Genomic DNA, 14,480 nt, shown 5'->3' with positions numbered 1-14,480 from the left:
GTGATTGTTCAACTTTGACAACCTTTTATAATGCCAAGACTACATTATTTCTTTATTGTAATATACATCCAGACTCAGAAATTGAAACACAGCCCGCACTTCTAAGGAAGAACATCCAAGAGCTGACAGATGACGAGTCCAACAACTTGAGAGACGCCCTGAAGAAGCTGCAGTCTGAGACTAGCGCTGACAATTTTGAAAACATCGCCGGCTTTCACGGAGCTCCCAACAGATGCCCTCCTCATGGAAGCAACAGATTTGCCTGCAGCCCTCACGGTGAGGCCATGTTCGTTTTTTAATGACATGAGCTGTTTCATTTAGGCGCAAAAATGATCATTCTTTGAATGGGCAACTAACAATTTGTTTGGCTTGAATTTCAAACAATAAATATAGATAAAATACAATTCAGATACTGGATGTTATATATATATATATATATATATATATATATATATAGTTCGTCCATCGTGGTTCGATGATGACCACTTTGTCATCCAGGAGGCTGAGGGCTTTGCAATGTGGCTGGTGAGACCTATGTGAGCCCGGAATGTTCGGCCGCACACTGGGCAGGTTTTCCCAGCTGGAGCTAGAGTCGATGACTTGCTTTTCTTCTCTGGCGTTTTTCTTCTGCCAGCGCTGTTCTTTATAGGATGTTATAATATTAGTGATGATCAAATAGATTAATAACTATTTACTGTAAACTAGCGGTATTTATTTCTCACTGTCTAAGTCCTAACTCTGACCTTGACTGTAACTGGCCGCAACTGACCACATAAACTGTAACTACCCTCCTTAAAATCTCGTCCCAAAAACCCCTAGAACCTTCCATCCACGCCCAGGCGATCAGCCTTCACTTTTCAGTTCCCGCCTTTTTGTGACCTCGACCTAATTCTCCACCTAGGAGCATCCGATCATCGTCACACTCTTGCGACTAGCCTTGACCTTGTGTTCTACCTACATGATTAAGCATGACACAAAGTTTGCTAGACCTTAAAGCTATTGAAACACCCATTTTATCGCAAGCATTGTATACAAGACTTCAAAATTACAAGATGGCGGAAGGTGGCGTCACGTGTCACAAAATGTCACGCTCCCAATCACAGTAATTGATGCTCCGACGTGCTTTGTTTCTTATCAACATCTTCCCCCGGGCACGTTACCCTGCCTCATAGTGGTGCCCGGGCAAGCTACCCTGCTTCATAGTGGTGCCCGGGCATGCTACCCTGCCTCATAGTGGTGCCCGGGCACGCTACCCTTCCTCATAGTGGTGCCCGTGCACGCTACCCTGCCTCATAGTGGTGCCATGCACGCTACCCCGCCTCATAGTGGTGCACGGGCACGCTACCCTGCCTTATAGTGGTGCCCGTGCACGCTACCCTTCCTCATAGTGGCGCCTGGGTGGAAACGATCGTAGGAGGAAACGATTATGCTAAAGGGTAGCGAAACAAGACTCCCGGTGGGGGTGCCTTAGGGGGTGCGAGAGCATCCCCATTGCACTGCGCGGAGTTGTAAAAAAGCTCCGAACAACCTTGTCACAATCCAGGCACTGTTCCTCAAGGGGCCGTTACATACATGGCGTGTCCCGCACAGTTAGCCTGGTATAGAAAAGGAAAATGGCGGGGGTCTTAGTGTATGCGGTCTCTTGCCGCGAGTCTGACCCACCCGTCAGACAGAACAGTGTACATTGTTCTCATTCAGGCCGGTGAGAGGGAGTTCTTGTTCACTTTTGCTGGCCTAGAGTTCCAAGAGCCGATTGCTCAACTCTACCTGACAGTTGAAGAAGAAGAAGAATCAACATCTTCCCATCAACTAGTCTTGCTAACACTTTTAGATCCTTTCTGCATACAAGAGAAGATGCCATTGAGACATTTAATCTTTATTTATTTCAATAGCCGAGGCTTTATAAATAACCTATATCATTTTCATCTCTTTATTCTTAATTACTACAAGCCTTTATACTAATAAAAATGTCAATAGATCAAAATCTGGTTTGGGAAACTACCTGAATACCTGAATTCTTTATAAAACTAATGGTCTCAATTTTACCTATAAGTTCATCCTAAGGTAGAATATCCTTAGATACTTTAGTGAGTTTACTCCCATATTTGATCTGTTTCTGATTTGCAGGTCTACCCATCTTCCCACACTGGCATCGCCTTTTGACTGTCCAGTTCGAGCAGGCTCTGTCACGCCTTGGTGCATCATGGGGTATTCCCTATTGGGACTGGACTGACGAATCCACAGCTCTGCCAAAGCTCTTCAGTGACCCAGAGGACAATCCATTTTACAGATACTATATCCAAGCTGAGAAAGAGGTGAGGTTCTGAGTTGAACGCCCTAAGTTCGGAGTTTATTGTGAAATGTTCAGTTTAGTTTAAACTTCAGACCCGATCTCTGACTAGTCCCAAAGTTGAAAACGAAAGTGTAAAATGATCATTAAAAGAAATAAAAAAATATTTTGACATTTTGTCATGGGTAACGAAATAGAGAAGATAATTTAAAAAACAAGGGGGACACAAAATCTAGAAAGTAATGAATGGAAGAATGAAAATGTAGTTATATAAATATAAAAAGTATATAAAAAAGTATATAAAAAAAGTAGCACTGGATAGATCCACATGGAGAGAGAGCATAAAGGAAGGGCCTCGAATTGCAGATGTCATACACAACAGAAGCAGAAAGAAGGGTGAAAATGCAACGGCGTCTGGTGTTTACATATGCCCAACCTGCGATCGCAGCTGTGTATCTAGGATTGTCCTCTTTAGTCACAGAAGAAGTTGCAAAGGGAAAAGATCGTCTCTCGAGACGTAAAATGCCACAGATATATAAATATAAATATAAAAAATTACCCTTTCAGACCTTCCTTTGTGATATATGAGCAGATAATGTCAAGGTCATCTGTATCTTTTTAGCGATAGTTAACAAGACCAACCAAACGGAAGACAGTGACCAAAGAAACAACTTAACGTTTAGATATCGATTTTTTAACTGAATTTGAGTTAAAAAAGGGCACGTCTTTTTCTATGATTCTGATTGTCAATCATTGTCTTTCACATCAACAATCATTTTACTTTCATAGCTTATTGGAAGACTATAGAAAACCAGCTACAGTAGAAAATGCATTACTTCGTGCTCAAAATTTGACGCTAGAAAGCCCACAAGCGTCATCTACGACCCAGGTGTACCATTTTAGGGTCGGCCCAAAATAGCTTAAAATATAACTGTCCGCTTAACACATTAGTTTAATGTTACAGTCACTTTAACGCTTTATTCTAATGTTCAAATCATTTTAACACAACACTAATGTGCACTGGAATAAAATATTGTTGCTTTTTTTTTTTTTTTTACTAGTGGACAGATCGTGAGGTGAATCTTAAACAGCTGAACCTCCTAGACCCCGAAGGCACCAAAATGCTTTTCCATTCAGCTCTCAGCATCTTAGAGGAAGATCAGTTTTGTGATTTTGCGGTCCAGTTTGAGCTTCTGCATTACAGACTCCACGCTCTGATGGGAGGTACGAAGAAATATTCTCTGGCCACTTTGGACTTTTCGGCTTTCGATCCTCTCTTCATGATCTTGCAATCAAGTTTCGACCGACTCTGGACCATGTGGCAGGTACGGCCAAGTTTACTGTAATTACCTCTGTGTTTCAAACTGTTACGACTTAAAATAAAAATATATAAAAAATGGAAAGGATATAGAGAGTGTAATAAAGATCACTTTATAGAGGTGGTGGACCTTACATTGTTGCGTGTGTGTAATGGTGATTTAGCTACATATCTTTTGTAGTGCCCATTGCCAATTTTAATTTTCTTTTTTTTTTTTTGAGGGGGGGGTGGAGGTGGAAGGAAGAATATTGTTTGTCTTTTCAAAATACTGAGTTTGAACATTGCTAAATATGTACTATGTGTGCTCTCCTTACCCTGCGTGTCATAAGCTGTTATCATCACGGAGTACATGCTAGTCACAGATTGCAAGAATTGTTTCGTTTCCTTGACAAATAAATCATTGAATGAAAGTCAAATTTTTTACAAGTTATGATGGAGTGGGACAGTTGGATGAGTGCTTCATCTTATGTGCGTCATTGTACAGCCCTGTTTTGTTGTGTGTACAGCCCTGTTCTGTTGTGTGTACTGCCCTGTTTTGTTGTGTGTACAGGACTGTTCTATTCTAGGTTCAGCGCTGTTCTGTTTTGTGTGCAGAACTGTTCTGTTGTGTGTACAGCACCGTTCTGTTGTGTGTACAGGACTGTTCTATTGTGTGTACAGCACTGTTTTGTTGTGTGCACAGCACTGTTTAGTTGTGTGCACAGCACTGTTTTGTTGTGTGTACAGCATATATATATATATATATATATATATATATATATAATCTTTATTGCCCCTAACGAAATTAGTAATACAATTTGTGCATTACACCAAACAAAACAATACAACTATACAAAAAAAAGTTAAAATTAACACCAGACTAACTCATAATTTATATGTGAAACTTAATATTTTTTTTATTTTCTATTTATGTCATTTGTTTTTTGTATATCTTTATTGTGTGTTGCATCTAATTATAGTCTGTGTGTCCTATTGCAATATATGCGTATTTTCTTGATTTGTCTGTGATTCCATGGATGCGTATCCTAAAGATTTACGACACATTCTGTTGTAGCAACTTCAATACCTACGACAAAAGCCAGTGAGTGGTCAGTGTGTTTACAAACATGTGGACTCGTCCATGGAGCCTTTCAGGAACCCTGACATCAACGTCAACAAGATGACAAGAGAAAACTCTCTCCCTGGTCTTGTGTCAGACCACAGAAGGCTGGGATACAAGGTAGTGTTAAGATTTTAGTACCAATAGTATTGTTCAACGTTGAATGTTAAGTGTAAAGTGTCGACTGTACTTTGGCCAATGAGGAGACCTTCAATGTCATGAATAGTATTCTAGCTTTAAGCCTTAAGCTAACTCAATAAACAGAACACTGAGCAGGGCCGGCCTTAGGCATAGACAAAGTAGGCAGCCGCCTAGGCCCCACACATGTACCTTATTCAATTGTTTTAGATAATAAATATCGAAACCTGTCTCAATGTTATCATTAGAGTAAACTAGGTTTTTAATAAAATGCATAATTCTGTTTTTTTAATGTTTATATTTATTTTTATTTTATTCGGGGCCACCAAGAGCGCCCATTTATCAAAGGTCGTCTGTGCGCTGAGTGTAACAAAATAGTTGATAAAGCACAAACAAGGATCCATTCACTGTAACCCAGAAAGGACACCAATTTTAAAATACTGCTTAATTATAAAATAGATCAATCTATCATTAGAATTTTATAATTCGCATTCGCTTAACCAGAATGTTTTCTAAAAAAAAAAAAAATGGCGGGGGGGGGGCATAGGGTATGGTGAAAAAATGTTGCTTTTAAAAAAAAATTCATTATTTCTAGAATCAAAATAATCGCTCTCACAAAGATTGATCATCTCTATCTTATCTTATCTTATAAAATTCAGACGTTACTTCAAAAAAAGATGATTATGTCCTACTCGTCATGCATCTAGTCATGCATGTTGACCAATGACTTGAATTCTGCCAAGTCACTGGTTTTCAGGCAACCCATTTCAATCTCTAATAGCACTAGGGAAGAAGGAGTATGTGTGCAAATATGTCCTAGCATATGTAACAAAGAATATGCCTTTATCTTTGTGTCTTTCTGAGTATTTTATTAGGTTTTGTTTTGTATTTGAAGATTATGGTTCAGTTTTTTTATGTATAATTGCTTCTTTACTTTTAAGTCTTCTATCCTGAAGGCTTTCTAAATTTAGTGATTTTTACTAAAGGTGTTACTCTAGTCAAATAAGAATATTCCTTCTCTATTAAGAAGGAATGGATTTTTGAAGTATATTTTATAGGCGTCTGAAAGGGGAAAAGTCGCTATTAGTGTTGTGTGGAATGTCAGTCCGTCCGCCCCGTTTAGATCTCGTAAACTAAAAAAGATTGTGAAAATCCGAAATAATAATATTTAGACAATTCAAAGTTCTGAATGGTACCTTTTTCTTTTCTGAAAGCGAAAAATCGAATTTTTTAAATCACTTATGCAAGCAGTTTTTTCATAAAAATACACCACTTTTACAACTATTCACTATTAATAGTAACAAACACGGGAGGCTCGTTAGTAGAGGAAATTATGCGTTAACATATTTTTGCACATTTATGCAAACGGTTTTAGATTTTATGTTAAAAAAAATATTTTTTTTTTACATTTGTATTGCTAGGTTTAGTAAGTTCTGTTATACTAACTACTACATTTACACAAAAAAAATGCTTTTTTTAAGAGAAAAAAATCTATTTAGTATGCATATAAGTTGGACATAATTTAAAACAACAATTAATAAGTAGTTTTTCATATTATTGCGTGAACTGTACTAATAAACGATAGCCACATAACACTTAACTAAACGAATTTTTTTTTAACGGATGTTTTTTTCTTGAGGAATAAGAGATTGTCCCTTTACAAAACAATTAGAGCTATTATATATTCATTATAAGACATTAGTTAGACCAGGTTCACATCTAACTTCACATTCACCTATCCTTTGGTCTCTTGACCACTGGGGCATTACACAAGATCCGTCAACCTTCTTTCTCCATTCTTCTCTGTCATTTGTCTTTGAAAGAATTTAATTCTGATGTTCTTTCTGAAAATATTGAAACCTGTTTTTGTACCTGCCTGGGTGGACCACTTTGGGGACCGATTTTGAGTGTGTCTCCACACAAACTGTCTTTGTAACCTTGTTTTTATTTACTTACTTAAAAAAGTGGGTATTAATTGCAAGGCGTCCTCAGGTCATCATCCCAATTGTCTCTTTGTTTTATGTCTCTGCCAGTTTGACAAACTCAACCTAAACGTTTTTTCACTCAAAGACCTGGAAGACAAAATTAAACTTCAGAAAAGCAAGAACAGGACTTACGCTGGTCTTATGCTGGGCGGCGTCAAGAATAGCGTCACATTAGAGGTCAGCTTGTCGTTATTTTGTAAACCATTTTCATTTCACTCTTACAGAGACTTTCACGCTATATTATATATACAGGGTTGTCTGCAAGTAGGTGGACAGTAAATTACAACATTTATCTTTATGCATTCATCCAGTTATATTTACTCATTCATGGCATTGACAATTATCTGAAAACAGATCACATTTAATCTGAATTGTAAAGTAAAGTTCCCCTTTCCGACCTTTCGGTCTATAGGGCAGATGATGTTTCTTTGGCCTATGGTTAATAATTACGGTGATGTGGCCAGCACAACGACCAACTGCTTTTTTTTCCCCAACTCAAGTCAAGTACCCATTCATCATCATCATCATCAAACTCCATTAGAGTGAGGGCTTGAGAGGCTGAAATCCTCTCTTGCAAAAGCCCTGGACAGAAACCCTGCTGTCTTGCGTAGTGCATGAATGTCGCCATACAGGTCGAGAATTTTGGGTTTCCCAGACCTGTCGAGACGGAGATCAGCAAGTCTGGGGCAGTCAAACAGAATATGAGGCACGGTTTCCTCTTCTTCCCCGCAGCGAGGGCACCGTGAATCGAAATTTGGTCATAGCCGCGAGAAATATGAGCCAACAGGACAGTGGCCTGTCCTGCACTGTGCTATAATAGCTTGCTGAGGCCTGGACAGCCTCCACCACGGGGAAGTGCGGTCAGGGCGCCTCATTCGCTCCCAGACTCCACGGGCTTTTTGGGACTTGTCCCAGCACTCAAACCACTTTTCCATTTCTGTTTTTTGTATTATAGCCAGTCAAGTACCCATTAAAGTTCGAACCCACAACCCCAGGTATGGAAACTAAGCACTTGACCACTCGGCCATCTGCCCCATATCAGCCCATATGAATTGTAATTTTACAAAAAAAATATCAATAATATAGCATAAATAACAAAGTTAGTTAAAATGAAAAAGATTGTAAAAATACAACAGATACTCCCTGGTCTAATGTGCTTTTTGGTTGACTGTCGTTCGGTTGTCTCGATGGCCCATGGTTCATACCTAACCCGCTGTCATCCCGCGGGAGGTTAGGACTAGGAACTCTGAAAGAACGTTAAACATTTTTTTCATACAGACCCCCTACTCTTGGACCACCCTGCATATCACTTCGATCTGTATACTCGATAGAACGAATCTGGCATTTTTGTTTATGTTTTATAAAACTCAACGTCTCAAACTAGTTTTAAATATCTTCGTATTATATCACTGTTTTTATATTTGGAACTAGATAGATCACGAAGTGACCAATTTACTAATAATCTAATAGTACTGATAGAAAAATATACATATTTCCAGAAAATTAGACTTTTAATTTGTTGAGCTTTAAACAACTTTATTTTAAAGAAGACTTTACAGTGACCAAGTAAGAAAAAGTACCCCTTTCAGATCTTCAGCTCTATAGTGCAAATTATATAAAGGCCATCTGTTTATAAAGTCGACTATTAACCAGCACAACCACTAACCGCATATATTTTCCACAACTAATGTCAGGAACCCATTATAGTAGGGTTGGCTTAGGGGCATCCTAAAAATCCCGAAATTCAAACCCCAATCGTTGATGAGATTCAAACCCAGGATACTTAGTTTCGGGAGCCGCTGGGGAGCCAAGCACTTTCTCATTACGAAAGCAACCAAATTGTTAAGGGTTAAAATGTTAATCAAAATGTGTATATTCTGTGTTTAGTTACCAGTTTTGTTTATCTTGTTAGAAACTCCCAAGCCATTGACATTCCTAGACTTATGATTTTTACATTACTCTACGTTATGGTTTTTGAGTCTAGGTTTATCTCCAAGACAATCAAGTCGGAACTATCAATATTCTAGGTGGTCCCAACGAAAAGCCTTGGGTTTTCGAAAGGCCATACAAGATTGACGTTACTGACGCCATGAAAGGGGCACAGCTGACCACTGACAAGCCAGTTAAGGTAGTTTTTGGCGTTGATTAGATAATTATTTTCAAGTCTCGAATTTTCGTGGATTTTACCCTTCACATATTTTGTATAAAACCCGAAACAAAATATATCAGCGAAACAAAATATATCATCGCGCATTCCAACTTTTGGTTCCCGGAAACGGAAACCGTTTGAAATAGGCCAAGCATGCGATTATTTTTCAAAAGCTGATTTACAATGGCGCTAAATTGTAACAGATAAAAAAATGAAACGGTAAAAAAAAAATGAAGGTTTCAGCCAAACACACAGGGAAGGAACTTTGGAAACAACCTCTGGAGATGTCCAAGGCAGATTTAGCACAGGATCAAGGCTTTAAGTTTCGTGTGCACAAACGGAAAACGCATGTGGGAGACAGAACGAGAGGGGAGGGTGGGGGATACGTGGAAAGAGAAAGCGGGATGTAGAGAGGGAGAGTGAGGTACTAACAGGGAGATAGGGAGGGGGGAGAGGGAAAAGGAAGATGGCGTTACTGATTGTAGTGAAATAAAGAAAAACAGATCTAGATCTTGTGTGTATTAGCCATGACACTATTATGTTGCTGTTCTCCTCAGCTGCACCTTAAAACTGGGACCTATGACGGGAGCTCGAGTAGTGAGAAGGACATGGAGGTTTTCATCATAGAGAGACCCTCAGGGTCCGACCACGATATTCTGGTGGTGCCCATCAACAAAAAAACCCCACCACCAGCATTAAAGGTAGAGAGTGTCGTTCTTTGTTTATTAATTGTGTTGGTGTGAGTCTGTTCTGTCTAGGTTTATCTGTGTGTGTGGGTGTATTTATGTCAGTGATTTATGCATAGATAGTATGGCTCTTTGACGGACATTGTCAGCATTCTCTGATGACACTCCTCAGAGGTAAGTTTCATTAGCCCCATTTTTTAGCTTCTGGTAAGTGTATTGTCCCATTCTGTTGTGTCGGGTTTTTAGGCGAAAAATTATATTTTTTTCATCATTCTTAGGGAGCACTTTTGTTTGAATTCGCCATCGGAAAATGGCTTCATATCTCTAATAACTCTGTAGCTAGCCTTATAGCCGGCTCATTTTCTTGTCTTTTTTGGTAAATATTCTCATCAATCCTCCACTCTAGGTGTAATCTAACAATCGCATTTCAATCCAAGAATGCCGCCTTATTTTTTTTGTTAGGTTTTATAAAGCATAAAGCTGTTAAAAAGGAGTCATTCTTTCTTTAAAAAACAAATATGTTGGCTTATTATCTGTATCAATCCATTTTCACTGACGTAGATAAAGATTTTTTTTTCCAATTTTTTAGGGAATTTTCTCACTTTGTGACGTCATTTCGGCGGGCCAGATGGAGTCACGTCGCGGGCCGGTTGTGGCGTATTTTGGGCATCACTGGTCTACATAAACTAACAGGAATGTTTTCCTGTAACAGGAATGACCCTTTCCAGTTTCCTCACAAGACTTCTTCCTGACCAGACAACCTACACTGCTTCTCACCCGCTGACCACAATGATCCCTTCTACAACTCAGGCGGTTCTAACCTATCTCTACGTCTGCTTCTCCATTTACTTAGTCGGAATCAACAGTCCACCATCTTGTCTCTACCCTCTATTCATCACCCGTCTTTAACTGGTGCGCACCATATGGTTCAGCGTAGGAGCAGAGCAGAGCTATAACAATATCATATGTACCGGTACTAATTTTAAATTTTTTTGTACAGTTTAGCCTAAATCATTTTATGTAATCTAAATATTGGGACTACACAATTAGTATCTAATAATTTTTCTATCTATTTTATTATTTTTTATATTAATTATTTTTAATCCTAGCGCTAGGTCTTCTTCTTCTTCTTTCTTATTTCACATGTCGGAGGGTTCAGATCAGTAATCTATATCTGAGATGAACCGCGCAGTGGTTTCCAGACCTGGTAGTTCTCTGTAGGCCTATAGTTTTTGTTTGAAGGTTTTGGGGCCAGAGTCTTGTTCGGGCCTCTTGATATTATATGCAGCTTTGAAGGACATGGTCAGCATTTTCAGGTGGTGCTCCACAAGGGCAGGTTTTGCTCGTCTCGACTTTAAGCTTTCGGAACATAGGTTGTCTCGTTCTGTTGTGTCCGGTTCTGAGTCGAAATAGTGCTAGGTAAATCTAATTTAATTTTAAGCCTAATTCTAACTAGGCTTAGCTTCTGATGTAGTTTGTGATGTAGTTTGTGATGTGTTTTGTGATGTTGCTTCTTGTTTGATGTGTTGATTGTTGTTTTTTTAAAAGTGTTTGTCCCTAATGTATGTAAATGTCTATATATTAAGAAGGACTTTGAGTTTTGTCGCGCCTGAGTGCATAGGCTAGTGTTTGTGGCAATGTCGGTATGGACCAGAGTAATGAGGGCACAGCTCTGTCTACTGAGGTGCATGCATTGTGTTCAAGTCTGAGTGCTTTGTTGTTGTTTTTTTGGTCTGTCGGTCTTTTTGTTTTGTTTTTCTGTGTTGTTTAGTTTTCTTTGGACCAACCTTCCGTAAGAATTTTCTATAGCGTCTTTGATTCTCACCTGCACGGCCGTCCTTGTAAACGTTTTGGGCAGTATGGCGCCCTGGACTGTCGTCACGGTAGTCCCAGGTTTGAACCTTATTCGCAATTATCTCGTACTGTCCCGGAAACCGATGCGTTGAAATTTCCCAAAAATGACTTTTATTCGCAGCTTGATATTTTTTCTATTAATCTATTCATATCTTATCTTATGTAATACAGACGTTACTTCAAAAAAGAATATGATTACGTCCTACGCGTCATGCATTCAGTCATGCATATTAACCAATGACTTAAATTCTTCAAAGTCACTGGTTTTCCTGGCTAGCTCAGGCAACCCATTCCATGCTCTAATAGCACTAGGGAAGAAGGAGTATTTGTACAAATTTGTCCTAGCATATGGGACGAGGAATGTGCCTTTATCTTTGTGTCTTTCAGAGTATTGTAATTAAATTTTGCTTTTGTATTTGAAGATTATGGTTCAATGTTTTATGTATAATTGCTACTTTTGATTCTTCTGTCCTGAAGACTTTCTAAATTTAGTGATTTAACTAAAAGTGTTACTCTAGTCAAATGTGAATATTCATTTGTTGTCTATTATATAGCCTATATCTATATAATTCAAAGTCTTGATGACTGAATGACTGATAATCACTCAATTTAGCCCTGGACAATAAAATACGTAGATTTAGCCTACCGCTTTTTGGGTACAAAGAACAAATAAGCTATTCTCAGGGAAAACGAATAGTGATGTTTCTTCTCTCAAACTGTTCCTCGGGAGGAGCAAAGCTTCAAAGTTTTATTAATCAGTACTTCTGTAATTTGCGGGTTAAAAATGTGTACAGTGTGGGAAGACATTATGCTAGGATGAAACGGGTGATTTAAAGAAGTATATGCCTTTGTATAAAACTGTACTTTACTGACCTTTCATTTGAGAGATGAAAAAAAAAAGGTGTGGGGCGGCCTAAAAGTTCTTGGTTGGGAATGAGGGATCTCTATTGGAGGATGTCAAAAAGAAAATATGCCGGTATTATTGTAAGGCTTGCTGTTCCACTGAATATTCAAAGGACATAAAGTGTATTGTTGGTGGGGGGGGGGGGAGAGGCGTTACATTTAAAAGTAATGTCTGTAGTGTGTGGGAGGAGGGAGGCAGACGAGTAAACTAAAACTGATGGGCCTGTATCTTTGCTATAGGGTTTCAACCGTGGCGCAGCACGGGTATCTGCTCGTGTTTTTACCTGACATTAGTTGGGAAAAGTAAAATTCGGTTGGTTGTTGTGCTGAGCACATGACATCTGCGTTAAACGAGGCCATAAAAACAGATGACCTTTACATTATCTTCTTCGTGGATCACAGTGAAATGGACATTTTACTTACATGCTTCACTACACTTTTCCTTTTTTAAGCTTTATTTTAATTTTAAAGTAAAAAAAAATTCCCCTTTCAGACCTTGCGATCTATAGGGCAGACGATGTCATCCGTTTCTTTGACCAACGGTTAATGAGCAGGGTATCATGTAGCCAGCACAAAGACCAAGCGCCTTAACTTTCCCCAACTTATGTCAGGTACCCATTAGAGTTGGGTGGACTCAGGGGCGTCCTAAATATCCCGAAATTCAAAATCCCAGCCTTCGCCGAAATTCGAACCCAGGACCCCAGGTTTGAAAGAAAAGCGCTTAACCACTCTGCTACCGCATCGCCACTTTTTAATTTAAATTTAAGCCAAAATATAACATGTGAATAAACGATTTTCGACCACAGGTGGTGGTAAAGAAGGACACACAAGTCAAGTTTGTTACCGACGACGTCGTAGTCCCAATGAAGGACTTCAACACTTTTACCGCATGGAAGGCCTGCAACTTGCCTCCTTCTTTACAGGGCAGCTACGACTTTGGCGCTGTGCACCCACTGATTCCAGGAAACTACTACATGAGCCCGGCTGACGTAGATCTGTGCAATAGGGGCATCAAGATACAAATCTTTGTTGAGGAAGAATAACTTCCGGGTCAAATGTATTTCCCAATAAACATGGAGCAGTTTTCATGCCCTCTTTAATAAATTCTTGCATTGTAGTTGTTTTTTTTAATGTAAAATTCTATAATTATAAAAAGAAAATATATGTTGAGTTAAGGATGAAAGTGGGCTATATGTTATATTTTGGGAGGATGTGCATATACGACTGCATAAAGCCTCTCTAGGCTGTAAGGACTGCATAAAGCCTCTCTAGGCTGTAAGGACTGCATAAAGCCTCTCTAGGCTGTAAGGACTGCATAAAGCCTCTCTAGGCTGTAAGGACTGCATAAAGCCTCTCTAGGCTGTAAGGACTGCATAAAGCCTCTCTAGGCTGTAAGGACTGCATAAAGCCTCTCTAGGCTGTAAGGACTGCATAAAGCCTCTCTAGGCTGTAAGGACTGCATAAAGCCTCTCTAGGCTGTAAGGACTGCATAAAGCCTCTCTAGGCTGTAAGGACTGCATAAAGCCTCTCTAGGCTGTAAGGACTGCATAAAGCCTCTCTAGGCTGTAAGGACCGCGTATTGGGGAATGGGGGTTAGTAAAATACTGTAAGAACCTGAAATCTGACGTGGCGCAAATGCTTGTCAGAATATTATAAGGCTTTCGAATAATGGATAAAGGTAAAATGACGGTATCACTTGACGATCAACTTATGCCCTGGTTGCAAGGAGCCTTCTCAATTTGTAATAATGTGTACAGAAACCCCAAACTTTCCAAAGTATGAGCCTACTGGTATTTATTTGTGTACTCGGTACGTTTATGTCACGATAAGATGAGACAACGCCCTAAAATCTGACACTATGGCTGGCGGGCAGAATTCGACTGCGTGACATGATATTAGTTTCTGGGCAGAACAAAAAAAAAAATATAAATTTAGCCTACGCTACAATGAGAACATTTAAAGTGTATCTTTGCCCACTTGCACCGATACCAATTGTTAAAGAAGGCCTTAACACTGACCTGCAACGTCACAACCCGTGGGCTGTTTAGAACAATAACT

The 14,480-nt window shown here is 39.3% G+C and overlaps 1 protein-coding gene across 2 annotated transcripts in view; it reads left to right on the top strand.

Annotated features, from left to right (window-relative positions):
- The window catches only part of LOC106074327 (hemocyanin 1-like), a 41,334-nt gene extending 27,808 nt beyond the window's left edge, over window positions 1-13,526 (top strand). The window contains exons 16-23 of one of the 2 annotated variants that reach the window (XM_056038394.1): window positions 79-276; window positions 2,128-2,315; window positions 3,352-3,615; window positions 4,663-4,827; window positions 6,879-7,007; window positions 8,815-8,958; window positions 9,537-9,680; window positions 13,229-13,526. In XM_056038394.1, coding sequence (XP_055894369.1) covers window positions 79-276; window positions 2,128-2,315; window positions 3,352-3,615; window positions 4,663-4,827; window positions 6,879-7,007; window positions 8,815-8,958; window positions 9,537-9,680; window positions 13,229-13,465 — 1,469 coding nt within the window. In that variant the 3' untranslated portion in view covers window positions 13,466-13,526. Of the gene's footprint in view, window positions 1-72; window positions 277-2,127; window positions 2,316-3,351; window positions 3,616-4,662; window positions 4,828-6,878; window positions 7,008-8,814; window positions 8,959-9,536; window positions 9,681-13,228 lie in introns of both variants that reach the window. The other variant, XM_056038393.1, reaches the window with a different exon arrangement.
- Window positions 13,527-14,480: the final 954 nt, after the last annotated feature.

This window comes from Biomphalaria glabrata, chromosome 8 (assembly GCF_947242115.1).
Source record: "Biomphalaria glabrata chromosome 8, xgBioGlab47.1, whole genome shotgun sequence".
NCBI lineage: Eukaryota > Metazoa > Mollusca > Gastropoda > Planorbidae > Biomphalaria > Biomphalaria glabrata.
Note: the sequence above shows the minus strand (reverse complement) of the source record. Positions and strands in the feature narration are given on the sequence as shown.